This window comes from Alosa pseudoharengus, unplaced genomic scaffold (genome assembly GCF_046254945.1).
Source record: "Alosa pseudoharengus isolate Yale_2024_CS ecotype anadromous, Long Island Sound unplaced genomic scaffold, YU_APseudo_1.1 YU_APseudo_1.1_scf_10, whole genome shotgun sequence".
Classification (NCBI taxonomy): domain Eukaryota; kingdom Metazoa; phylum Chordata; class Actinopteri; order Clupeiformes; family Clupeidae; genus Alosa; species Alosa pseudoharengus.
Window position 1 is genome coordinate 16,335,167 of NW_027468565.1, and position 27,498 is coordinate 16,362,664.

The 27,498-nt window shown below is 49.7% G+C and overlaps 1 protein-coding gene across 1 annotated transcript in view; it reads right to left on the reverse strand.

The window, feature by feature from the left end:
- Positions 1 to 27,498, reverse strand: part of wwox (WW domain containing oxidoreductase) — a 201,632-nt gene that overhangs the window by 130,915 nt on the left and 43,219 nt on the right. Inside the window, exons 6-8 of the mRNA XM_076265565.1 lie at positions 23,212 to 23,300; positions 12,443 to 12,628; positions 8,477 to 8,741 (exon numbers count right to left, since the gene is read on the reverse strand). Of these exons, the coding sequence (XP_076121680.1) occupies positions 8,477 to 8,741; positions 12,443 to 12,628; positions 23,212 to 23,300 (540 nt within the window). The remainder of the gene's footprint in view (positions 1 to 8,476; positions 8,742 to 12,442; positions 12,629 to 23,211; positions 23,301 to 27,498) is intronic.

Genomic DNA, 27,498 nt, shown 5'->3' on the forward strand with positions numbered 1-27,498 from the left:
GAAAGGAAGCCGTGTCTGGCATTGATGGGGGAACGAGCGAGTTGGAAGGATTACAGCATTCGGCTTCCAGTTCAATGCCATCATTATGTGTGGGTGAGTGGCTCTCTGTCTAATACTGCTGCCAGTACAATACTCACCGGCACGCCACTCGATAGACACGGCCTGGTGAGTGTATGACACCCGTCTCCAGCTGGCTGTGCAGTTCGGAGCGAGCGCACGCCTGATCAATGCCTGGCAATCAGGGGATCGATGCCAGCTAATTTTATTGGCGTCATTTTGCCAGATAATATCTGATTGCCTATTTACTCTCCCACGCTCGGCTGCAGAGCCGCTCAAGTGATATTTAATAAACATCGTGAACAAAGCCGGCAGGTTCATAAGAGGTCACGACCTCTTGTTAAGCCCTCACCGGGGCGAGTCGGTGCAAAGCCAGAAGTGAAATGAACACACCTCTCATATCCATCTCTGTGTGCACACTCACAAACACAGACACAAACACAACACATGCCCAAGAAACCACACGTGTATACAAATCCATACCTGTATCTAAGAAAGTGAACGTACCCATACACACACACAATAACACATACACTCACAGAAGCGCACACACACACACACACACACACACAGGCATGTGCGCACGCCCACACACACACACACACTTTGATTTCCAATACACTTAATTGCCAATTGCTAAAAACATAAAGAGCAGATTATAAAGTCATTTATGAGGTGTGATTTATGCGCTCCAACAGCCGTGATGAAACTGTTCCAAAAACTGATTCCAAACAAACCTCTGTTACAAAAAAAAACCCTCTATTGGTTTGAGAGAAGGGGAAAAAATATTGCAATAATATCTGCAGAAAATCAATAATAATTCTCTCTCTTTCCTCTTTCCTGCTACCTCTCCCTCCCTCCCTCTCCCCCTCCTATCTCCCTCTTTCTCCCTCTCACTCCATCTCTCTCTCTCTCTCTCTTTATTTCTCTCTCTCTCTCTCTCCCCCCCTTTAATCCGATCATGCGGGCAATAAGTGTATGCAGCATGAGCACGTTTAATTTTGCGGGCTCCTTGTGAGGAAGCCCAGAGGTGAGCTTTAATAAGGATCAATGGCACTTTATCTAGGACAGGACCCACTTCACAGCATGCAAATTAAACACCAACACTTACAGGAAAAAAAAGAAAAAAAAGAAATGGATTTAATTAAAAAATGTAGAACCACGGGCTCTGGAAATTCAATTAAAGGATTTATGCAAAGGTTCGCTAGCTTTTTGTGTTGCAGTTACTGCTTCTATAATGAGCTTTTCATATTAAAAATCAATAGGTAATCTGAGGTGGGGGATCGGCTGCTTATACACATTTTTGAAATCAATTTGAAAAATAGTCCATCAGTGTGGGGTGTTGGTGTGAGTGAGGGGGTGGAGGGCAAACACACACCAAGGAGGGGGGGGGGGGGGAATGCCAGCCGTGTTTGGATGTGAGAATGCAGGATGGGCTGCTGGACACTGTGCGTGTGTGTGCGTGTGTGTGTGTGTGTGTGTGTGTGTGTGTGTGTGTGTGTGTGTGTGTGTGTGTGTGATGGTAATAGTACTAGGTTGCAGAAGAAGAGTGGTTGCGGGTGGGGTGTGCAAGCAGTCAGTTTCAGTGTGGCTGGTGGGGTGATGTAGTTGGTGGTGGAGGCTCCTGACTGGGGGATGGGGCGGGTGTTCCAGTCAGCTGGGTGGAGGCATGGTGAGTATAGTGCTGAGGAGACGACGGCGTGGGGAGATGAGATGAGAGAGCTGCAGTAGGCTGGGGTTGGGGTTGGTGTGTGTGTGTGTGTGTTCGTCTGTGTGTGAGTGTTTGTGTGTGTCTGTCTGTCTGTCTGTCTGTCTGTCTGTCTGTCTGTCTGTCTGTCTGTCTGTCTGTCTGTCTGTGTGTGTGTGTGTGTGTGTGTGTGTGTGTGTGTGTGTGTGAGAGAGAGGGGGGAGGGGGCTGATCCAGAGGTAGGGGAGGCGCTGACTAACAATGGCTGCACAGTCTTTGTCTAAATAATATGGACTGTGTAGGTGTCGTCCAACAATACCAGAAACACCACTACTGCACTAAATCCCAAGACTATACAAGACAGAATATGAAGCATAAGAAGAAATGCACAAGACATCTGATGGACACAGCACACTGAATGTGCAGATTTTAGTGTGTGTGTGTGTGTGTGTGTGTCTAAGACTTAATCCCTCTTTAAAATGAAATGACTTCAACCCCAATTAATTTCATCTAATGGTGCGGCGGACTTATCGATCACCTCCAAATGAATAATTAATGATAATTTGCTAATAAAGCTATCCGATGATATCACAAGTAAACACACTGATTCTGCACAAACTGCCACAGGGGTTATGCAATACCATTTATGTCACAAAGAGAGACGTTGCACAACCCTGTGAGGAGATCATGACTATTAAAACAACTAAGGCAGGTCCCCAGTACAGAGAGGGCATAATGGTGTATCTCACACACACACACACACACACACACACACACACACACACACACACACACACACACACACACACACACACACACACAGTGTGTCCTCTCAGTGAACTCCCCTCCGTGCAGATGGAGTGGCCAGTGTCCACGTGGAGAGGGCACCCCTACCCTGATGAAGATAACGCAGGGGTGCTTTCACGGATGGATGTGTGTGTGTGTGTGTGTGTGTATGTGTGTGTGTGTGAGTCAGTCAGTGAGTCTGAGGGGCGGCGGTGGCGACATGACAGCGGCCGCTCTGGGCTGAAAGCTGCCTGCCAGCTCCCGATTGGCTCTTTATCGATTCGGACACGCTCGCGACCACATCAACGGATCCACAATAAACCATTTACAGAGTTTCCCCCCACGCGCCTCGCCACACACTCTAAAGGTTCCTGCCTGCCTGTCCGTCTGTCACATCTCTTACTGTGTGTGTGTGTGTCTGTGTGTGTGTGTGTGTGTGTCTGTGTGTGTGTGTGTGTGTGTGTGTGTGTCTGTGTGTGTGTGTGTGTCTGTGTGTGTGTGTGTGTGTGTGTGTGTGTGTGTGTGTGGTGTGTGCGCGCGCGCGCGCTTTATTTTAATGAAATGGTATCTCCGTAGACAATAATCCCTGTAATAGGATTGCACTGGGACACACATGTCAATACAAGCAAATGGGATTGCTGGCTCTTGGGTCTCCTGTGCTGCTCCCACTGTGTATGTGTAATAGGCAGCGCCGGGCACACAAAGAGATGGGCCTGGAAGAGGCTGCGGAGGCGGCATCACATCACGCTGCTGCCCCTCCAGATTAGGAGCTTCAAAGCACTCACGCCTGCACACGGCCTAATGGGGAGAAGGAGCCTCCATTCAGAAAAGCTGACATGGACAGCCTGCGACGCCACCCACACAATCACACACGGCATGCATACACACACACACATACATACATACATACATACACACACACACCATGCACAACACAAAACACTGCAAAACACTCCCATACATATATACATGCATGGACTACAGCCTGCAAGAAGTTGGCAAGTAATTCTTCTTCATGAGAGAGTGAGAGCTAGAGAGTGTGAGAGAAAGAGAGCGAGAGAAAGAGAGTGAGAGAAAGAGAGAGAGGCAGGGAGAGGGAGCAGGCAGCTCTTGGTTTTAATGGGCCGTCAGCCTGTATTAAGATGTCCCCACACCCTCCCGGGCTCTAATCACCCATTAGGCCCTGCTGAGGGGCCACTGGCAGCTCACCTGCTCCCGTCATGGCGGCGGGAGACCTGGGGCTCGGACCTGCTCACTCCCTTAATCCCACTCCCACCCTCTCTCTCTCTCTCTCTCTCTCCCCCTCTCCCTCTCCCTCTCTCTCTCTCTCTCTCCCCCTCTCCTTCTCTCTCCTTCTCCCTCCCCCTCCCAAACTCTCTCTCTCTCTCTCCCCTCTCCGCCTCAGTGCGCTGCTGTCAGACACTGCTGCCCGGCTGCACTGATGGGGCCGTGTTCTCCCAGATAACAACACCTGACCTTACAACCGCTTACCGTGGGGGGAAGATGACGCTCGCCTCGGCGACAGGGTTCAGCGCGCAGTGACAACGGCAAGTGGCGGGGTTGGAGCCGCTCGCCCTCCCTCTCTCCCTCCCTCTCTCCCAGTCTCTCTCTATCTTTCCTATCTTCTCTCTCTCTCTCTCTCTCTCTCTCTCTCTCTCTCTCTCTCTTTCTCCCTCCCTCTCGATCGTCCTCATCCTCTCGGCTCTCGACAGTTCATTAAAAGCAGAGCAGTCCGCGCGGCGTCCCGGCCATGTGCTAATAGAAGCGGAGCCCTCGTTAGCCAGGCGGCTGGGGAGATCCATCACCAGCAGCCAGCCGGCCGGCCGACCGACCCTGCTGTCCCCACACAGGCAACCAGCACAGCCCAGCACAGCCCAGCCAGGGGGGGGGGGGAGAGGTAGGAGGGGACACAGACAAGTGAGACGGAGGGAGGGAGAGAGAGAGAGAGAGAGAGAGAGAGAAGACAATGAGCTAGATGGAGAGAAAGCAGAACCAGAGCACATAAAAATAAAGATAGATAGAGAGAGAGAAAAGAGAGGGCTATTTAAGCTCCCATCAGGCAGCCCAGGGAGAGGCCTCTCAGCAGGCTGGTTAAATCAGCTCACAGGCGCGGCAGGCCAGACAAGTGCCAATGCACAGAGGAACTTGTTAAAAGTCCCCCTCTTAGAGGAAACTGTCGTCTAATATACGACTATTGGGCCGTGGTCAAAAGTTCAGGCCGTGCATATGTAAAAAGGTAGCTGGGAGCCTGAGGCGGAATCCTGGGGAAAATAATTGCACTAAAATGCTGAAAACGCGCGGGCAGCCACTGGGACAGCCTCCTACTGACGGGGGGTCCTCGAGGGGGTGGGTGGGTCGGTGAGTGGAGGCAGGGCTGGGCAGGGTGGGCAGGGATTATGGGACGGGATGGGAGCTTCTGACTGGACCGTGGAACCTCTCCCAGGGCCCTGCCCAGCAGCCCCTCCTCCTCCAGCGACTGTGAGAGCCCAGCCGTGCAGCGCCGCCGCGTTTGAGAAATGTCACCCAAACACGCCGCCACAGCTGTCTGGATGCATTGACAAACAGGCCCCGCGCGCCCTCAGGACAGAGGCCCGCTCTAGAGCAGCCCCTCCCTCCCCATCAGTCAGAGCCACCCCCACCCCCACCCACCCCTCCAGCCCTCACTCAGCTCATTCACAGATTCCCTCGCTTGGAGTGGAAAGAATCAAACCAAAAAAAGGATGTTTAAATGTGTGCTACTATGGTATGCTAGAGCATAATTCAAAACAAAAACAGCATTACATAATACCACAAAGAAACTGTACTAAAACAAATCAATCATATCCATATCCAAAAATACTTTACAGCCTAAAACTGTTTAAGTACAGAACCTCACAATCTGAAAATTCATCAACCATAACAGCAAAAGCACAAAACCACCAGCAATTCATAATGGGACATATTACGACGGCCAAGTGTATCTCCTGTAGCCTACGTTTGCCCCACTGCTCCCTAACCCATCCCAGCTTCGCACAAAGACAATCTACAGGACTGAAGCAGCATCCATTATGCTGCTTCCACAACCCCATCCCAAGAAGTGGAGAACAACAGCCCCAAACCCACATCAAAGCCGAGCAGATACACTTGTTCCGAGGAGCATTACATCTCACAGAACTGGAGGCCAAGCAGCCTCCTCCCCGGCAGATAAAGGACACAAAGGGACAGGCAGGACTCCTCTTAAATGGCGCCTCTTATCAGGGAGCAGAGGCGGGGACGGGCGGGAGCAGCCGCTTATCAGATATATAGATGGCAGGATAGGCAGCAGTCACATCAGGGAGAGATAGCCAGATTATTAAAGTCACGGCTCTTTACAGATGTCCTTTTCGGCAAGTCAGCAAAAAAAAAATGAATTTTTGAGAGCTGCACCAGAATATATCCCTTTGATAAAGAAGTAAAAGCTGCTATTGTTTTGGATTTGAGGAGGGACTGTGTTGTAATTTGTGCAATGCAATTTAAAAATGTTTCCCAAATGACCCTGCATGTCTTGGAAATGCAATTAAAATCAGTAAGAAACAAGGGTGAAAAAAATCATTTCACAAAACAGAAAAAAAACATGATCTACTTCCCCTAGAATACAGCTCTCTCTTCTCATTAGGTTCCATACGGTTCAGGCCACTCTTTTCTGGAAGCATCCTTTTTCTTTTACCTCGGCACCTAATCAAACCTTTGTGAGCTGGCCAGTGGCTGCCATACAGGTGTGTGTGTGTGTGTGTGTGTGTGTGTGTGTGTGTGTGTGTTCCTCCACACAGCTAGACCATAAATCATCTCCAGCCCTGTATGCCAGGCACAGGGATCTCCACACACCCACTCAAGCCAGGCTTTAATATTGTTTTGGGTCTCTTCCTGTCAACATTATGCTTATGTTTGCAACCTTGCATACTCTCACAGGATCCCACCCGTGTTCAGCCAGCAATTAAAACGATAGCATCTCCACACTCGCCCAACCAATAAGAAGAATATCTGTGCTTTATATTAGGCCCAGCAGCAGGCGTGAGACAGAGAGAAAGGGAGACAGAGACGGAAAGATAGAGAGAGGGAGAAAGAGAGAGAGATAGAGAGGGGGAAGGAGAGAAAGTGAGAGAAGAGCAAAGATGAGGTGTTTGTCTGATGGTCTTATCTGGGCGTAGATTTAAATAAGAGCAAAAGCTCAGCTTTAGGGATCTGTAGCCTTAATCAGGCTGAGAAATGAACAGCAGCGTCAGCACGACTTGAAATTAATTACCCCACCCACCTTTGTCCTCTTCTATTTACCAACATTTAGAGCCTCCAGCCTCATTCATTTACCTGAGGTGCCAGACCTACACCACCTTATGAGAGAAAACAGCTCATTTTGGGTGCAAGGACACTGCGGATCTCACTAAAGTATATCAGATGTACGCAACAAATTTGTCCTCGTATTCAATATAAAACACTTATCCAGATGAATTATTAGGCACATGTCTGACATCTTGAAGCCTCTTGTCGTTTCTCAAGTCAGATCTTTGGTGCAAATGTGAAGAAGTCAGAGGAGCCATGATTAAAAACTCTGACAAATAGACAGAGAGAGAGAGAGAGAGAGAGAGAGAAAGGGAGGGAGGGAGGGAGTATAGAGATGAGATGAAAGAGGAATAATACTTTCAACTAATCTGGGGAGATGAGAGTCTGGGCAGAGCTCAAGAGATATTCGAGTTCCCGCAGAGCGATACGCACAAATCTGAAGCTCACGAACAGCCTTCGCCAGGCGGCCCAGTCTCCCCCTCACGGCCCAGACAGACGCCATTAACCAGAAAACGGGCTCTAGTGAAATATTGCCATTGATCAAAGCCCGCCTTGGGTGCAAACACAGTATGGATGGCAATGGATAAAAACGGCTAATCCAGAAATGTAAGATATAAAACAAAGCATCCGTCAAATAAAATATGTGGCTCACAGCGTAGTCCTGACACAGAAAAAAAACGACACACGAACATGAAAAAGAAATCCTACATAATATTTTACTGTGTATACTGTACTGTATCTGTAGGCACATTTCCTTTAGATAGGACCAGCTGGCTGATTCATGCCTACAATACTATCAGACTCAATAAATAGGTACACTCAATAAACCATACCAGTGGTCAGGCCCTGCTAGGGCAGTCAAAGAGGCTCTCAATGCGTTTCCTCCTAAACACACATCAAGATTTCCAGGAGCAGTGGAACTGATCAACATAAATGCCCAGCCTGCATGAGCTCTTGCTTTCTAGAAGAGGTCAGAGCCAGAGGCCCAGTGCTGAAAGGGAATATTCCCACAAGCAGGACGGTCCATCTCCGCAGCCTCAAGATAAACACACAGACCAAGGGAGACGGAGCTGGAGAAAATGAACGGCAGCAGATTTCTGAACAGAGTCTGCTATGAAAACACAGCGATGTCTCAGAGCTGCATCCCTCTGCTGCTCTCTCACACGCACAACACAGAGACCAAACGTCTGCTCCTGAATCTCAAGCGCCAGGATGAAGAAATACAGCGAGCTGACTCCACATCTGCCTAATAATAACCTCGTTAAGTAGTAAAAAATGCACCAATTAACCATTCGAACACCCACCTACCCACGACAAAGGTGACCCATGAGTACAGGGTGAGATCACTGCTGTGATGCCCAGCAGCAGACACTGGAGACGGGGGGAGGCCTCTCGCAGGAGCCCCTCTCTCTCGGCCGAGCGTGGACTTACCGGAGCAGCAGGCTCGCTCGCTCACTAGCTGTCGAACGGTGAATGCCGGCGAACGTGGCAATTAATCAGACAGATTCATCTGCTCTCCTCCGGAGCTTGTAGCACCAAGATGCCTGTTCAGCGTGATGTATGAATACCGAGAGAAGTGTGTGTGTGTGTGTGTGTGTGTGTGTGTGTGTGTGTGTGTGTGTGTGTGTGTAAGTATAATCGGGTTCCTACCATGGACTTGGTGAAGGGCCGCGCAAGGGTGAACAGCAGGGTCATGAGCCACCAGCCGCGGTGGATGCTGGTGTACATCATGTTGCCGGGGTGACAGGCGTTGCAGGTAACGCCGTGCGGCGAGAGGCGGCGGTTCAGCTCGGCCGAGAAGAGCATGTTGCACAGCTTGGCCCGGTTGTACGCCAGCATGGACCAGTACTCCTTCTGCGGCGGAGACAACAGGGACAGGTCCACCTTCCCGCACGAGTCCAGCAAGTCCGTGAACCTGAACACACACACACACACACACACACACACACACACACACACACACACACACACACACACACACACACACACACACACACACACACACACACACACACACACACACACACAGGTGACATAAAGACAGGGTTTGTGTGAGGGTTTCGGTGAGGGGCTGAGGGGCTCTAAACTATTTTTTACCATTAGTCTTTGTACCAACCCTGGGTGCACACAAACGGCAAATCTGCCACATGATGCTCTTTAACTGCTGGAGCGGTTTAGCACACTGAATGGCATGCTGAGTGCAGCACCTCATCTCTGGTTCACATTGCTGTCTGTGTGTGGCCATTGTATTCACTTTCCATGATGGCAGCAGAAAACATCTGAAATCTTTACATCTTTACTCTGTTCAACATTCAACTAACACTACTTCAGTGAGACGGGTATTCGATGGCGTGTTACAAACTAGCACCTTGGCATTACCTGCTGGTGGCAGTTCACAATGTGGCGTGTGAAAGCTACAGTGTTAGCGTTGCTAACGTTCCCTTTAAAAAGCCTCCACAGGCAGTAAGGACGGCCCCATCACAGGCGTCTGCCTCCATCCTGCTCCTCCTGGGCAGGTGTTCCTGTGTGCTGCTGCTCCAGGTGCTACCTCTGACCTTGTCAGGATGACAGCTGCTTGTGGCGGACGCTCTCTAACGACCCCCACAGATCCTCTGAGCAAATATGACATCTATCTGAGAGGGGAAGGTGAGGAGGTCCCGCTATTTAATTACCAGATTTACAGCATCTTATCTCTTCACTGTTTCCTCTTTCCACGGCCACGGCGACAGTATCTCCCTTTTTTTATTTATTTCTTTTTTATTATCATATTTCTCTTGTTTGAACTGAGCCTGCTGGAGTAAGTGAAGGCACTCCCTATCTGTAGTGCCAATTACAGCCTGAGCCCCGGTGCTGGCCCAGAGATAAAGTTTTCATTTGGAATCCGCCGGCTTACTTATTTATTTATTTCACTCTCTTCACTGTCTCTTTCTTATTCTCTCTCTCTTACTCCCTCTCTCTCTCTCTCTCTCACACACACTCTCTGTCCATCCTTCCCTCTCATTCACTCACACCTGTCCCTCAGGGTGGAGGTTTTACGTCCTGCCAAAGGCCAGAGGAAATATAATCTTCAGTGGGGTCAGAGGTCAGCCTCTGAGCTCTCGCCACACAAATTAAGCGCAGGGAGGGAGACGGCAGACCAGTAAAGAGGATGAGCCGTTAGACCGCAACACACAAAACAGACAGAGAATTGAGCTGCCCCCCCCCACACAAATAGCACTAATACGTATAAACAGAAAACTCTACTGAGGTCGGGTCCAGTGTTGTCCAGATAGGTTTTCTTTTTTTCTATTTCCTTCACCTCCGTCCAGAATAATCCCTCCATCATGGGGGAGGTGACAGAGGTCTGGCCAACAGGACAGACAGAAGGGCAATACAAGATAGTGTGCATGGATGTGTATGTGAGAGAGCGGGGGCAGGGGAGTCTGTATGTATTTGTGTGTGTGTGTGTGTGTGTGTGTGTGTGTGTGTGTGTGTGTGTGTGTGTGAGAGAGAGAGAGAGAGACACTGTCCTGGGAACTGTGTACGTAAATCTTTATTTAACAGTGCAATATTTTTTTTTTTCCCAGTGAGATTAAGCTTCTGGCATCACCAGTCCAGGCTCTCCCTTTGACACGCTGCTCCATCCTTCTCACAGTTGGGCAGCTTCTCCAGCAGACCCCCACCCAGCCCCATCCCCTGCCCCTGCCCCTGCCCCAGCCCCAGCCCCAGCCCCAGCCCCATCCCCATCCCCTGCCCCAGCCCCAGCCCCAGCCCCAGCCCCATCCCCATCCCCTGCCCCAGCCCCATCCCCATCCCCATCCCCAGCCCCATCCCCATCCCCATCCCCATCCCCATCCCCTGCCCCAGCCTCAGCCCCATCGCCAGCCTGCTCACTGGCCCCCTCCGGTCCCCATGGAGGGTTACGGAGGAGCAGCCTTCAAGATCAATAAATAGCGACTCCAACCATCAGGAGATCATAATCTGACGAGTTCCTAAACCGAGTTCTCCAGCACGGAACAGTTCCCGTCCAGGGCTAGGCCATGTCCACTCTGCAACGCTGTAGCGATTTCTGGCCGTCAGTCAGTCTGCTGCCACTTCATCCATCAATCTTTCTGCGTGTCTCCAGCCTGAAGCAGAGCGTCGGACACGCAGACGGGTCCGCTTGGCAGAGACAGGCCGTTGGAGAGGCCCAGGCGAGTGTGCCCTGGAAGGCCCGACGGCGGAACGGGGGAGCGGGCAGGCAGCGGCCCTGACAGGCCGGGCAGGCGGAGGGGTCACCGAGAAGCTCATTGAGCCCAACCAGTGAACGCATCATAACCCGCCTGAGTCGGCCCATCCATCACGCTGCCCGCATGCTTTACTGCAAATGGATGACATCTGGGAAAGTGCTCTGGGTGAGAGTGGGTGCTTGGCTGACAGTGTGTGTGTGTTTTGTGGGTGCATACAGAATGAATGATCGTTTGAGAGCAAGATAAAGAGAGAGAGAGAGAGAGAGAGAGAGAGAGAGAGTGTGAGTTTTGTGTGTATGAATTTTTTGCATGTGATGTGTGTGTGTGTGTGCGTGTGTGTGTGTGTGTGTGTGTGTGTGTGTAGGTTTTTGTGCAATCGGAGGGCCCTGACATGACACACATCATGTATAAAGAGGTCCTCATTCACTCACCGGTGCCTCAGCTTTGCAGCCGGGCGTCTCTGGCCACTGCCTGGCCACGCTGACCCGCACAGGAAGCAGCTCAGGACCACCCTTATTTATGGACTGTCATGGGACGGCATCTTATGGAATGGCCTCAGCACACGCACCAGTGCAGTCAGAGCTCAGCAGAGCTCAGTGAGCCATAGTGTGTGGGCTCAGGATGGAGACAGCAGGTGGGATGTGGGGGAAGCCTCTAGCATATCAGTTCTCCAACGGCTCCTACAGCTGTGTCTTTATTACTGCACGTGCGTATGCCCATGTGTGTATATATGTCTGTATATATGTCTGCGTTCCGCGAACATGGGATGGTGATCAGAAAGTAAATGTGCGTACCTATATGAGTTGCCTGTGTATGTACTGTATGTGTGGATATATGTGTTGTCTAAATATCATGTTTGTATGAATGTATATTAAAGGTACATTATGCAGTTTCAGGTATTTCTGACCACTCTAGAGCTCCCCCTAGAGTCGCAATATATTTATATTCCAAATCTGCTGTTGTAAATAGCCTACTTCTCGTGACTTGTTCCCCCTGTGCACTATGAAAATTATTTTGCTGTGGAGGTGAAGGGCTAACAACAGACAATCTCCAAAAGAGCTATATCTACTGACAAGGTAATGTTTAACGGTTCTCGTGAGATGTCTTCAGGTCGACAATTCTTGAAGTTGCATGGCTGGTTCTCTCATTAGCGACTCGCTACGGCTGTTCTGTATGGCTATGCTAGGTAACGAATTCCCCTATTACAAGTTTCTTTACCAACAAATTGGCTTCATAGAGGCTATATTACCTGTAAGGTAAAAATCTTGCATAGAGTACCTTTAATGTGAATACTGTATGTGTATTTGATGGTGTGTAAGGGATTGTGTGTGTGTGTGTGTGTGTGTGTGTGTGTGTGTGTGTGTGTGTGTGTGTGTATGTGTGTGTGTGTGTGTGTGTGTGTTCTGACCTGTGCGACTCAGACGACACCACCACCACTCTAGCGGGGGCGGAGTGCTTGAGTGTGTCCTGCAGCAGCTGCAGCAGGTAGAAGTGTCCCAGGTGGCACACCTGGAAGGTGGTCTCCAAGCCGTCCTCCGTCAGGCGCCAGGGCTGCCCGAACACGGCCGCGTTACACACCACGATATGCAGAGGTCTGCAAGAGAAGAGAGGACAAACATGTACCCACACTGACATCCATGTATGTGCACTACAACACAAAACAGTGTGACTAATCTTAGGTCCTCCTGACTAATCTCCCCCACCCAAGGAAGGAGACAGACAAAAGGATGGAGATGGTTCGTTTGACATATAGAAAGAGAGGCGGAAGAAGAAAAGAGATAAAGAGAGACAGAGAGAGAGAGAGAGAGGCAGTAGAAGAAAAGAGATAAAGAGAGAGAGACAGAGAGAGAGAGAGAGAGAGAGAGAGGCAGTAGAAAGGAAACTACTGGAAAGAGAGATTGGCAGAGCTCCAGCGACAGTCTGAGTAGTTATCAGTTGGCACCTGGACTGGGCTCGCATCCAAACTCCCATCGCTCTTTAAAACAGCGAGCACAACGCACAGGGCTTCCACAAAGTGTAACACACAAAGACACACACGGCGCTCTGAATACGGGAGACACACACACAGCGTACTTCACAGTCCAGTCCTCCACATAGGGCACTGGATCACCAGCAGTGCTAGTGCCTCACGTGATTACTCCACCCCACACCACTGACAACACCACCGCTCTCATGCTGCTCCAAACTCCTCACACCAAATGGGACAGAAAGATCAACTCCGTGGCTCCAATGCATAATTCACGTTGGTTTAAAAATGGACTATGAATCCATTGTGGGAGGTGTGACAATGAAAGGGTTCTAATTTAGAACCGTAAAAAAAAAAAGTAAACGGTATTTAACACCATTAGCACTATGGATGTAATTCTGAAAAGGCAACCACACAATTAGTTAGAATTATTTTGTCCTGCATATGAAAACTGTATTTCAGTCAGGACCAGTGCAGTCTACCTGAACCAACGCTTATGCTTGATTAGTATCATTGATTTCAGCGCCTAAAAATTGTATGAAATTTTAAAATGACAAGAACCTTTCTTGCATATAAAGTGAAACATGGTAAGATTGCAGCCTGATGAGATTAGCGATCTCCTTGTTGGAGTCACTGAGCTTGTTCAGAGACGCCCGCGGGCTTGCCGGACCTCCCCTCACACCTCAGCGCAGCGCGTCCCATGATCCTCCCTGCTCGCTCGCTCGCTCGCACGCGCCGGGGCTGGAGCCGCAGCGTCCATATCGCCACGGCAACATCCTTGCCTTTGACAGAGTCGCTCCAGTGGGCTCGAAAGCGCAGCAACGCCGCAGAACAATCTGAATCCACCCCACCAATTTTTAATTTCTTCCATTAGAATTAATTATGAAGGGCCACGGGCAATTTGTGTACTCTGTGTTTAAGACTGCCTGCACGATTAATTAAAAATTGGATGCTGGAAAATTAATCTAGGAATTGTTATGCCCCGCGCTATAATGAGCCATCCTGTGGCATAGAAAAAGTGGAGGGGTGCCACGATCACCTTCACGACCCCCCCACCCTGGAAAGCTCACTGAGCTGCACCTTCCTCTCAACAAGGAGCCACTCAGCACATGGACTGCACAAAATGGCCCATCGAGCACCTGACCCAACACTTTGCATTGAACTTCACACAAAAAAAAGTCTTTTAGATTTGCAAAAAACTTGGGTCAAAATAGAGCACAAATGTTATTGAGGAATATTATCAGCCTGACTCTGAAAAAAGCAACCCAATGCCTTTAAAATCACCAGTGCCATTTAAATTATGATGGTGTAGAAGGAATGGTGTTGTTATGCGTTTAATGCTTTTTTTGGTTGTGTCCATTCAAGGCAATATTGCTGATGCGGGCGGCAGTGGTTCCAACACACACTTTGAGGTTGGTTTCCAAGGACTTTGTGATCCAGCAGAGCTCGGAGCGCACTCCAGCCAGGTGCCAAACTCCAGCCCAATCAACTCCAGCAGCTCAACGCCAGAGCACAAGATTGACGCAAAGTGAGGGAATAAGAAGGAATTGGTCATTTGGAATGCAACACTTTGGCTCTAATAGGCCATGAAGGACAGGCCCCATTCTGGCCCACAACAGCAACAGTGCACAGAGAAAAAAAATGTTGGCTTCTACTCGGAAATGAGGGAAGGATATTCAGAGTGACCTTGACTAACTGAATTGACTCCTGCTACATCTAGTTCTCCCAGTAAGTCCTGCACACGCGCACACACACACACACACACACACACACACACACATACATACACACACGCGCGCACGCGCACGTACACACACAGTCTCTCCCATCTCTCCCATTCTCTCTAGAATTCTCGCAATAACCCTCCCACCCACACACACTCACTCACACACACACACACACACACACACACACACACACACACACACTCACACACACACACACACACACACACACTCACTATCTCAGTCACTCATCCACTCAGTGGTGAAGTCCTGCGGGCAGAGGGACTATCCCGTGGCGGCGCCTGTGGAGGAACATGCCTCTCTGGAGGCGTGCGGAGCGGGAGACGTATCTGTGAGTTCTGGCTGCCTGACACCAGCCCAGGCCCCGGCCCCCACCAGCACCCACTCATGCAAGCACAATTAGGACCTCAGCTGGCCTCTAATGAAGCGTGCCTCGCTCTGTGTGTGTGTGTGTGTGTGTGTGTGTGTGTGTGTGTGTGTGTGTGTGTGTGTGTGTGTGTGTGTGAGTGAGTGACGTGAAACGCGATGAGTCTCCTCTGTGGCAGAGTGAGACGTGTAACGGGGAGAGAGAGAGAGAGAGAGAGAACACGAGCCTGCGCTTGAGCTCCAGGCCCGAGGGAGAGAGTGGGAAGAGACTCCTGTCAGCTTCCTCAACAACGCTCCACAACACACACACACACACACACACACACACACCAACTGCCAACAGCCTCAAATTCTCAAACATCCCTCTGATGAAAAACCACCTTGAACAACACGTCAACACGTCAACAGACAGCAGTCACCCATCTGCGTGGCCTGGAGTCCAACACCTCTTTACACATGCCACACTAGTGTGCAACGTGTGGACCGCGTTCTGCACCTGAGTGTGTGTTGAACAGCAGGAAGACACCCCAGCCTGGCAGGGTGGCCCATAAAAGAGCCATCATTCTCCTGATGTGCTGGGCCGGCCTTTAACAGGCCTGCCCCGCTCCTCTCACCTTCTCTCTGGGTCTCCAGATACTCCCAGCTCATAAGCTCAGACCTTAACCAAGAGCTTTACTAGGGGGGCCGCAGGTAATGTAAAAACCACCGTTAGCCCACTAACGCGTCTTGGGGGGGGGGGGGTGATTGGGGGGGTGGGGGACGGCGGTCCAGGATCTGCCGCCGCCACAGCACAGATGTGCAATTTATGCGTGGGCGGCATGGGGGCGCTAACGGCCGCGCGGGGACGGCTAACGCTCCACATTTACTTTAAAGAACCCCGCGGGCGCCACCTCTGACCTGGTAATAATCTCAGCACATAAAAGAGTGATTGGCTTTTTTTTGCCTTCGCCTTCCCAGTGTTCACATCCCGGCTCATTAAGAGGCTCGGTTTATACGCCACTGGAAGGCAGGCCGTTATGGAGGCGCTCGTACCAAATGTAGTTACACACACACATACACACACACACACACACACACACACACACACACACACACACACACACACACACACACACACACACACACACACGACAACATGCATTTGAAATGAAAAGAAAAGTGTAGACTCTTCTCAGTCTTCGTGCTGGAAATAAGCTGATTCTGAATACACTGTAGCCATGTACAACATGAGAGAAGAGAGAAGTTAAGGATAAGACGTCCTGACATTAAACGCTCAAACCTCGAGCAGGTTTTTGGCTATGGCTGTGTTTAAGCTTGAAGGCTGTATTTTGGACCCTGGCGCATTGCGTAAAACTCGTTTTCCACCCGGCGCCAAGTTTAATTCGGTATTTTGCACGTTTATTTTTTAAATAATGCGCCCAGGGGTGTGCCAATTAACAACCTAGGGAGTGGCCTTGCGCATTTTCTAAAAATCGCTATTGTACACCTGGTCAATGGCGAGTTGTTTATATGATATTTTAAGAGCGCATTGTCAACAGTCATATTGGCAGGTGCACGCACCATCCTTCTATCATTCATGAACGCACACCAGCGCACGTCCATGCAAAACATTACAAATTGCACGATTACAATGGGAAACATAATTAGAATAAAGATATTACAAAATACTGTACATCTCATGATGAGTAGTTATTCACCATCATTTGCAAATTGGTAATGACGGTTAAAAGTGATTAGGGGAGAGGCGAGAGACAAGTATGGATGAAGCTGAAGCTGAAGCTGAAGACGCACTGTCACGAGATATAAGCAACTCCTCTGCAGGATAAATGTTTTTTATTCAGTCATTTGAGCAATATTAGGGTAAGTGTTGCTTTTTACAGCCTATGTTTTTGATGGTAACCCATTGTCAGTCAATAGTGAAAGTAACTGCATATAACTGTCTTGTCGTTGACTGACACCATGGTGAAGTTAGTTTCACTTTGCCAATGAGTTCAAATAATAGAGGAGTGCAAATGCGTGAAGGCTATGCTAGGTTTTAGTAAAGCATGGTTTAGTGGAATGACTATTCCATACGGTCTCGCAAGCAGCCTCCTTCAAATGCGCCGTTGAATGTCAAAATACCGATGCATTTATTTGACATCGCGCTTTGCGCCGTTAAAGGGAATGACAGATGTCATTCTCATTGGTTTAAATTATGTTATACGCCCCAAACACAGCCATGACTGATTAAAAAACCTAAGAACACTTTGTTGTGCCATGCGTTTGATAACGAAAACCCTCCCAATGTGGACTGGACACATCCTACTAAATTTGAATAAACTTTTGACGAGTGACGATGCGCTTTTGACTGTCATGATAGGGCCCTGTGTGTCTATGGTGTATGGTTGTGTGGTCCATCCTCTATCTTCCTGTGTGTGTGTGTGTGTGTGTGTGTGTGTGTGTGTGTGTGTGTGTGTGTGTGTGTGTATGTGCGTGCGTGCGTCTGTATTGTAAATTCTACTACAATAAATCTGACTACCAGAGGATGAGAGTGCAGACGTTTGGTGGACGTGGTAGAAGGAGAAGATGACAGAGGGAAGTTGAAGAGGGGAGGAGAGGAAGTGCTCAGTGCAGTTAGTGTGTTGGGTTGGTGGAAGTGCATGCTCAGTGCAGTTAGTGTGTTGGGTTGGTGGAAGTGCATGCTCAGTGCAGTTAGTGTGTTGGGTTGGTGGAAGTGCATGCTCAGTGCACGTTAGTGTGTTGGGTTGGTGGAAGTGCATGCTCAGTGCACGTTAGTGTGTTGGGTTGGTGGAAGTGCATGCTCAGTGCAGTTAGTGTGTTGGGTTGGTGGAAGTGCATGCTCAGTGCAGTTAGTGTGTTGGGTTGGTGGAAGTGCATGCTCAGTGCAGTTAGTGTGTTGGGTTGGTGGAAGTGCATGCTCAGTGCACGTTAGTGTGTTGGGTTGGTGGAAGTGCATGCTCAGTGCAGTTAGTGTGTTGGGTTGGTGGAAGTGCATGCTCAGTGCAGTTAGTGTGTTGGGTTGGTGGAAGTGCATGCTCAGTGCAGTTAGTGTGTTGGGTTGGTGGAAGTGCATGCTCAGTGCAGTTAGTGTGTTGGGCCTTTGTGAGTATTTGTGTGTATTTGTTGTGCGGGGCTCTCTCTCTCTCTTTCTGTGCGTGTGTGTGTGTGTGTGTGTGTGTGTGTGTGTGTGTGTGTGTGTGTGTGTGTGTGTGTGTGTGTGTGTGTGTGTGTAGGGCAGGGGTGTGAGGCAGCCCCAGCAGCTGCCGGCTGCCATTCACACCTGAGCAGCTTCACATTCTGATCAGAATTAATCTACTCTGGCGTCCCCCGAGACTCCACGGCCCGCGCTATCACTAATGAAGAAATACAACCTTGGCAAGAGAGAAGGGGCACACACACACACACACACACACACACACACACACACACACACACACACACACACACACACACACACACACACACACACACACACACACACACAGGAGTAGTATAGGGTGAGTTTGAGTTCCTCAGGGCAAACACACATGAGAGAAACAGGCACGTGAGGGAAGTGAGATTTAACACAGGAGAACGGCAAGGCCTTTGGGACAGGAGAGCTCTGTGGTGTGTGTAAGTGTGTGTGTGTGTGTGTGTGTAAGTGTGTGTGTGTGTGTGTGTGTGTGTGTGTGTGTGTGTGTGTGTGTGTGTGTGTGTGTGTGTGTGTGTGTGTGTTCACAACTGCTATTGTTAATGTAGTTAGATGTGCAAACTGTGCTTTGCTATCCTTTATGGACTGTCAGGTGTAGTGTGTGTGCACTACTTGAGTAATTGAACCAATCTGAGTACTAAGAGACTTTAAGGCCGTGTTAGAATGTAAACTGGAGTGAGTTACACGCCTATGGTGTAAAAGACTAGAGAGCTAGTGGTTTATGGTGGAATAATATGTGATCCATCGCCCTTTGTTTGACAACACAATAATTGTATAGTACAGAAGAGTGTGGGTTATCGTGTCCTAAACTGTCTTGGGAGCTTTGCGGTGTGTTGAGCTGCAGTTCATGTTGAAGTGTCTCAGTAGCCCAATCAGAACACAATCTGATAGCACATTTGTGAATGACGACCCAATACTGCCTTGGGCAGACACAAAGTAACACTCATTACCATAAACAAATGAATGAATGAATTTACTCACACAAAAAGCAGACAGGCACCGTCATTCGCTCCCTAAATAAATTCTCTCACACACACACACACACACACAGACACACACAGTCACACACAGACACACACAGACACACACACACACAGACCCACCTGAAGCCCATCCACTCCACGGTGCCCCAGTCTGGCACTGGGCCACCATTAAGAGAAAGTGTCTGCTGCTAACACGGTTACGGCTAACAGCATGAAGCCGCTTCACACTCAAATCACATTCAGGGCCTTTTAAAACGCCACACAATCAATTCCCAGCACCTCAAATTGAATGGCCAGGAAATTGGAGGGAGTTAGGGAGTTTATGGAGGGAGAGGGAGAAGGCTCCACTGGGTGGGGGGTGGAGGAGACCAGGGTGGGGAGGTTTGGGGGACCTTGACCTGGAGGTGAGGGCCACTGGAAGGGGGGCAGTCGGGGGGTGAGTCCAGGGCCCCCGCTTAAGCCAATCGGCCTGCTCACTCTGGGTCAGTGCGCGGCACAAATGATCTGGCTCCCAAATGGCCTGGAGCTAATGGGTCAATCTCTGCCCGCTGTTCGGGGCTATCGCCTTCCATTACGGCCAGGGGCAGTGACTGGGCAGACACAACAGCCCTTTGCCTCTCTCTTCACCACTCCTTATGCTCTAGGTGTGTGTGTGTGTGTGTGTGTGTGTGTTTGTACTGTATGTAACAACAACCCTCTGTCTGTCAGTCAGGCACAGATTATTTACACCTGTACAGAAACAGAAGCCCATAGGCCTCCAGCACCCTCTATGGACACTGAGGGCCAGATGTACTAACGCGTTTGCGCCCACTTCAGGCGTATTTGTTTCACAACGTGCGTGTAAAATCATTGCGAGGTATGTACAAACAGGCCGCAAAGATGTAAAAGCGCAAACTGCCTGTCGCGGGAGCTGAACATGGCTAATTGCGTTTTTCGTGTCATGCATATGCATTCATGGGAAGATACAGGGAAAAGTGGGAGTTTAGCGTAAAAAGCACTTAATTATGTATGTACAAAGACTGCTCCTGAAAGCGCACGTCTATTCTGCGCCTAAATACTTCCGCCTTGTATAAGCAGGTGTTAATCCAAATTGCAGTTCAATTTGTCAATAACAAAGAACATTTCAAAGACAACAAAATCGCTATTTAGAGCACCAGTTTTGTAAGTATTTGTACTATCAAAAGCAACCTTAACTTTTATTGGCCTTTTGAATGTCTTACTTTCACTTTCACGTCATTCACTTAAACTTTCCTACTTGCTAGATTTGACCAATTTTCCATAGCCTACGTGCACAAGTACTTTGAGTAAAACTACTGATCTTCATTATCTCCCTGCTTGTTGACATCTTATCATGTATGGTATAATTTCATGATCGCTACAGTAAACTTTTTAATGTTGTCATCAGTTAACTTCATTCAACTGCGCTTGTATAGGCTCTGCCATTCAGTTGTGGACGTTCATAAATTGTGTTTATGGGCGGAGAAAGGCAGAGAAAGGCGCAGTTTACACTAGTTTGATAAATACGACGGAAATTTGGATCTGACAGCAGTCTGCGGTTTATCCATAACGCTGATAACGCTACGTTCGCAAATGTACGTACATCTGGCCCTGAACCTTTTCAGTTTTGATACTGATGTCTCTCTCTCTCTCTCTCTCTCTCTCTCTCTCTCTCTCTCTCTCTCTGCTCCAATCTCCAGAAGCGACAGAGGAGAGAGGAGGAGAGGAGACAGAAGGGAGGAGAGGAGAGGAGAGAAGGAGGGGAGGAGAGAGAGAGGAGGAGAGGAGAGGAAGGAGCTGTGTTGGGATGCTTAATCCAGCCGCAGGAGCAGCAGTGGAGCAGCATGCCGCAGGGCAGCAGTGGAGGGGTGGTCAGGAGGGAGGAGGCTGGCAAGCGACCAGGCCTCTGGCTCTGGCTCAGGGCGCTGAAGTGTCCTGCCTAGGGGCGGCCAGGGGCCAGAGGCCCACAGAGCCAAGCTCAGTGCGCTACAGCACCGTCCAGCCCAGAACACTACAGCATGGCACCGTCCAGCACGGCACAGAGCAGCAGGACCCAGCGGAGTAGAACCCAGTGGGGCAACGCAGAGCGCACTTCCTGTAGGTCAAGGACAAAGTCACATCCAGCATCGGGCAAGACAGAGGGGGTGAATACAGGTAAATCCTCACATGCATTCTTTTAGGATGCAAAGGAGCACATGCTATTCAGTGCACTTAACCAATGACCGAGTCATAGAACCAAAGCCCCTCTTCTGAACACAGGGTCCCTAAGCAGAGCTCCTGCGTCCTGCCAGTGTTCGGACCAGCCTTTTCCTCTGACGCGTTGTTTGTTGTTTGGACAGTATATACCATGACGGCGTCCTACATATGATGTGTCTTTCACTCACGGTCTCGTCCGCCCTCCCCCGACCACCAGCTCTGCTGCGCTCATCAATGTCCTCCCCCTCAGAGACGGACGGAACAACACGGCAGCCGCAGCAGCAGCACACGGGGGAGCGCTCCGCGTGAAATGACAATCACGACTCGCCTGCACGGCAACAGCCCAACACTACACACCCGACACTGGAAACAGCACTCCTCTCACAAGGGAAAACACACCCCCCCCCCCCCCCACCACCACCGCCCCCGACAACCGAATAATAATAAACAACTGTTTACAAAAGAGAAATAAACAAACACAACGAGCGAGCAGTCGGACAGACGGCGGTACAGATCGCACTCACCGGCAGCCAAGACGCCAGCCTGAGCGGCGACATTACGAGGCCCTGTCAGAGAGCTTTATGATGGGGGGAAATAAATCACAGGGCCCTTCCCTCATTGACGGGCTCCAGGCAGCGTGACGTGGGACTGGTGAGTGGCGGCTGCCGCAGCCGGCCTCGGAGCCTTCCACTGAGGAATGTAACTTCATGAAAGCATGTCCGTAATTGATTTAACTAGGAGACTGTGAAGGACTTATTACTCTGAAGAGATGAGATTGATGGAATTATGTTGTAGGGGTTGGGATACTTATTTATTGACCAGAAGAGAAAGAGAGAGAGAGAGAGAGAGAGAAAGAGAGGAGGGTGGGGGAGAGAAAGACAAGGGGGGCAAGCGAAAGTGAGTGAGCAGCAGAGACAGTGAGAGAGAGAGAGAAACAGTGAAAGAGAGAGGGGGGGGGGCTATAATGGGAGAGGTTGGCCCTTGGCCCCATCTCTGATTTGATAGCTCAGTAATGGAGACAGGGAAAGAGTGCGGGGGGGGGGGGGGGGGGTTTGGTGGAGAGGGGTGGAGGTCAGAGTTTGGCTCTGGCCCGTGACCACTGGCTAAGTGCAGGACAGAGACAGAGCATAGAGTAAAAGCCTGGCCAGTGGCTCAAGGGAAACATCAGATGCTGCCTCTGCTGGACTGGGCTCTCCTCCATCGAAATTGGCCACTACAAATATATGGGATATCTGTACAGCAGCAGAGCCCCTAGTGTCCAGCCAAGTCCACTCTGCTCTGATAGCTCTCAGCCTTTTGGGGGACATAAGATCCCATTCCTCCATCAGGTCAGTTAGAACAATCCTAATCAGAAAGCAGCACAGCGGCCAGCAAAGGGTTTTTCTCAAGGTAACTCAGCGCTAATACACTGTGAGACTCCGAGGAGGCCTGCAGGGATCTCTATAGATCACACAGGAAAAGGGCTTTCTGCAGAGCCTGTACAGAGTGACCCTTCAGCTGCCTTAAGTGGCTCTTCACTTCACTAGCTATTTTCTACCAATGAATAACTCTTCCCCGTCAATGTGTTGGAGAAAAATGGATCAACTCTGTGGGGAAAGCCTGTCCTATTCCACAGACATTTACAGAATGATACACTGTTGTTTCAGTCACTGACAGAGATGTAGTGGCAGACATGGCTCTCTGATAGAGTGCGGTGTAGTGGTGGTGGTGGTGGTGGTGGTGTGTCCTACTCACAGCTTCTTGGCCTTGAACTCCTCCGAGAACTCTCTCACGCTCCTCAGAGAGGCCAGGTCAAGCAGCATGGCCTCCACCCGAGCCTTACGCTGGACACAAGACACACAGAACATACACATGTAGGAAAGCCACACCATGCCAATCGATCACACAAAAACAGTAGGATACATTACGTTACAGGAAAAAAATACATTTAAATGTACATGAATGAATAAATGTTTACTAATTGAAGTACAAAATGTATCTTACAGTATAGTTTGTGTTTACAGTGTAATTTTTTTTTCAGACTGTCAGACTGAATCTACGAACGCACCCTAAGTAACAAATGGTTTTCCTATACTGACAATTGAATACTCTCGCGTTGCACTTTGAAAGTTGAACCACGTTCTGACCTTGTTCATCGCTAGGGTTACGCTAGCGCTGCCACCGTTCCGCTGCGGAAGCATAGAGAACCATAGGAAACCTGCCGCTTGCTGCTGGACAGTGTGATCCCTGCCTAAAGTGTATGATTGGCACAAAAGTTGAGTGCATTGTATAATGTATCCTGTGCTGACAGTAAACGGTCCTGCCAGCTTACGGTAAGCCCATAGTCAAAAAACAGAGCTTTCTCCAGGGAAGCAGTCCTTCCTTAAAGGCCATCTGGCAAACCGCAGATCAGCTCTACGCTTCCCTCTCTGCCTCCGTGCATTGGTTGGATGCCCCTGGTCCTCACCAAAGGTGCACTCTCCCAGTGCCCAGAGGCATACCTGAAGCCTGGGGTTCGCCCCACTGATGTCCATAATGGCACAGAAAAGCCCAACCAGCTAAATTATGTATGAAAAAAGGCCAAACCCACGGTAATGGGCCACTCAAGCATCAGCTTTTAGGTTTACCTTTGATCACCGCGTAACGCAATCAATATTCAGAAAGGCAAATAAATCACGGGGAGAGGCCCAGTCACACAGCACAGCGGTCACAGGTCAATGGCAGGCCTCCGGAGGGCAGGAAACCAGCCGGACGATAACTCATAATCCCCCCCGCTCAGCAAGACCCGCTACATATTCATTCATCAATCGCTCATTTTATCGCTCTGTGACAAAGAAATCCTCGTCTATTATGAACATAAAACACAGCTACGCGTGGTAAAAGTGAAGAACTGTGGCAATCATGTGTGTGTGTGTGTGTGTGTCATGCACAATGTGCACCTAATGTGCAAAGCTAATTGGCCTGAAAGGCCTGTGGTGCACTGGTGGTGTTCTGTGGTCTTTTTTACGGCAGCTGTGAGTGTTGGCCAAGCTTGCGCGGCGTAGCATCACTTATTAGGGAGTTTTGTTGATGAACGGGCAAATAAAATGGGCAACTTTATTAAAAACAGGGAGCCGTGTGAGGGATGCGGGCGCACAGCTGATGCGGCGGTGCAGCACACCGGTCGGCAGAAGAGCCCCGGCTAATTACGCCACCGTAGGTCTCTGACCGGCGGGCGCTGATCAACCTGTCCTGAGGCCAGCGAGTTATGAGTTTAATATGGGGGGCCAGGCGGCCCCTCACAGCTCCGCTCCAACAGACACCAGCACCGTCCACACGCAGGGACCCCCGTCCTTAATTAGAGATGGGGGGGGGGGGTGCTGAGCTCCAATAATGAATGAAAACACACACACACACACACACAAACATGTGGGTATGGTGGGTCCTGAGCTGATGGGGGGGTAAACAAGGGACGAATCTGACAAAGTGAAGTGAAGAAGAAGATGATGCATGGTCTCATCAGTTCATCACCTCATCCTCCCTTCTGCTGCTCAGCTGCTGACATGACTGCACTGAGATGATCCCCATCCCAAATAAATAGATCCCACGGCGTCGCAATGTTTGTTCAAAACGCAACACTAACGTTACGATTACGATTTCCCTTCACACTATAGGCAGTGTTCAGTCGGGGGAGGAGAGGGAAAAGGATTGATTGAAAAAGAGGGTTGACTCCCCAGTGGAATGAATATCTACCGAGACAGTAAACACAGTAAATTCACTGTATTGACTTGGAATTACTCAATAAAATGTATTGTTTTTAATGACCAATTATTCAAAGATTTCCTAATCTAATGGGTACACCAGCAGACAGTTGTTCATCAATAGGAGGGAAGAGAGGACGACAAAAAGGGTCTACTGTCAATAGAGCAGCTAGATTTGGCACACTTCCTGAGTCTGATGGTAGCAGCCATGTCCTTCTTCATGCAATAGAAACTCAGCTAGAGTTCAATCAGCAGCTGGTCTGGAGCTCAACTGTAGTGGGTGCTGACCACCACCAGAACCTCCACAGCCTGCTTAGTCCCTGTGCCCCTGTGTGGAGCACCAGCCAGACTGGAGCAATCTCTCAGTGTCACAGACTGCTGTCTGGGGTTGGTCATTGCCACGCACTGCCCACTGATGTCCACATTACACAGCCAATCAACCCAAATGGTTAGCCTCTCACACCACACATCATACACACCGTGTATGTTCACATGCTACACATACTACTGAAAAAAAACACATCTGAGAGTGAGGACTGTACTAAGAGGACTGGATATGGAACAGGCAGCGTTAGGCACAGTGGGGAGCACAGCAGATGCTATATGTGTGTGGAAATATGTGGATATGGATGTGTGTGTGTGAGTTTGCTAAGATGATACAGACATGCGTATATACACATATATGCACGCACACACACATACGCACACACACACATACTGCGAGACAGCTTAGCACTAAGCCCGAGATGCGTGAAAGAGCTGCGTTGGACCCTGTGGTTTGGACAGGCGTCAGGTCCGGATGGCTTCATCGCTGCTTTATGGATGATTCACACGAGACTTGATGGCAGGAGCAGACGCACGCTCCCGTGAGCGAGTGCCACCACGCCAACACATAATTGTCACAGTAGATTGATTGCGTGAAGAACGACGCGGCGCTGTCGCGCTGGCATCCCGGCATTGTTCCGCCGGCGCCGGCACGCACGCAATGAGTCAGCCTCCAGTGAGGGAGTTTGTCAGGTGTGTTAAGGCTGTCAGACGCACGCCACCAGGACAAACAAAGAAAAGAAACGGCCTTCGTGCTCATTCACTCATGCAGATCCACACAATCAACACTGAGGTGTGTGTGTGTGTGTGTGTGTATGTGTGTGTGTGTGTGTGTGTGTGTGTGTGTGTGTGTGTGTGTTTGGAGAAGGGAGAGGAGGGAGGGGAAACACATGCAGTCGCACACTGTGAACAGACTCACTTGTAGAAGAGAACAAATTAGCCAAGAAAGGATCAGAGTGTGTGTGACAATCCCAAGATGAGTGACTTGAGAGTGTGAGGGGTCCTCCAAACACTCTCTGCCCAACACAACACACCTAAACACCACACTGGACCGAAGATCCAACAAGTACACAAAGTAGAGTCCGCTCACATGTCCCGCTGTTCAGGTTTACATTCAGCGCACAGGCAACCAACAAAAGAGGAGAAAGGAGAATGAAACAGAGAGATAGCGAGAGGGAGAGAGAGAGAGAGAGAGAGAGAGAGAGAGAGTGAAAGAGAGAGAGAGATGGCCTGGCAGAGATGAATTGCCTCTGTCTCCCTAAACACCACTCATCCATTTGGGCCGGGTGTGACGGGGACCTTGTCATAGCGCAGCTAAATCCTGGGCAGGGGCAGGCCCGGCGCAATAGGACATTTCCATATGACTGCTATGCGCACGTGGCTCACTGGCCCGCTGACGGGTTTGCAGTGGCATGAAGCGAGAGACAGGGCTCTGTGTGTGTGTGTGTGTGTGTGTGTGTGTGTGTGTGTGTGTGTGTGTGTGGGGGTGTGTGGGTGTGTGTACGAGTGTATGTGCGTGTGTGGAGCAGATAAATGGGCCGTGGGAACCCATCCTTCATGACAGCTGAAAGACACTTTCCTGGTTTTTTTCTCTCTCTCTCTCTCTCTCTCTCTCTCTCTCTCTCTCTCTCTCTCTCTCTCTCTCTCTCTCTCTCTCTCTCTCTCTCTCTCTCTCTCTCTCTCTCTCTCTCTCTCTCTCTCTCTCTCTCTCTCTCTCTCTCTCTCTCTCTCTCTCTCTCTCTCTCTCTCTCTCTCTCTCTCTCTCTCTCTCTCTCTGCGGGATTGTGAATCTCAAACGTTGTTTTTCTTTTTTTTATTTATTTTTTCTAAACCCTGATACGCTGCTCCTGTGCGTTCCCTCAGGAACGCTGTCAATCCCCGTCACCCAGGGAAACAGAGTTCCATTCCTCACTTCCTGCCTCTCTGTCATCCATTTGTAATGTCTGATATCTATTCCAGAGCCTCGTTCTGCCGTGAT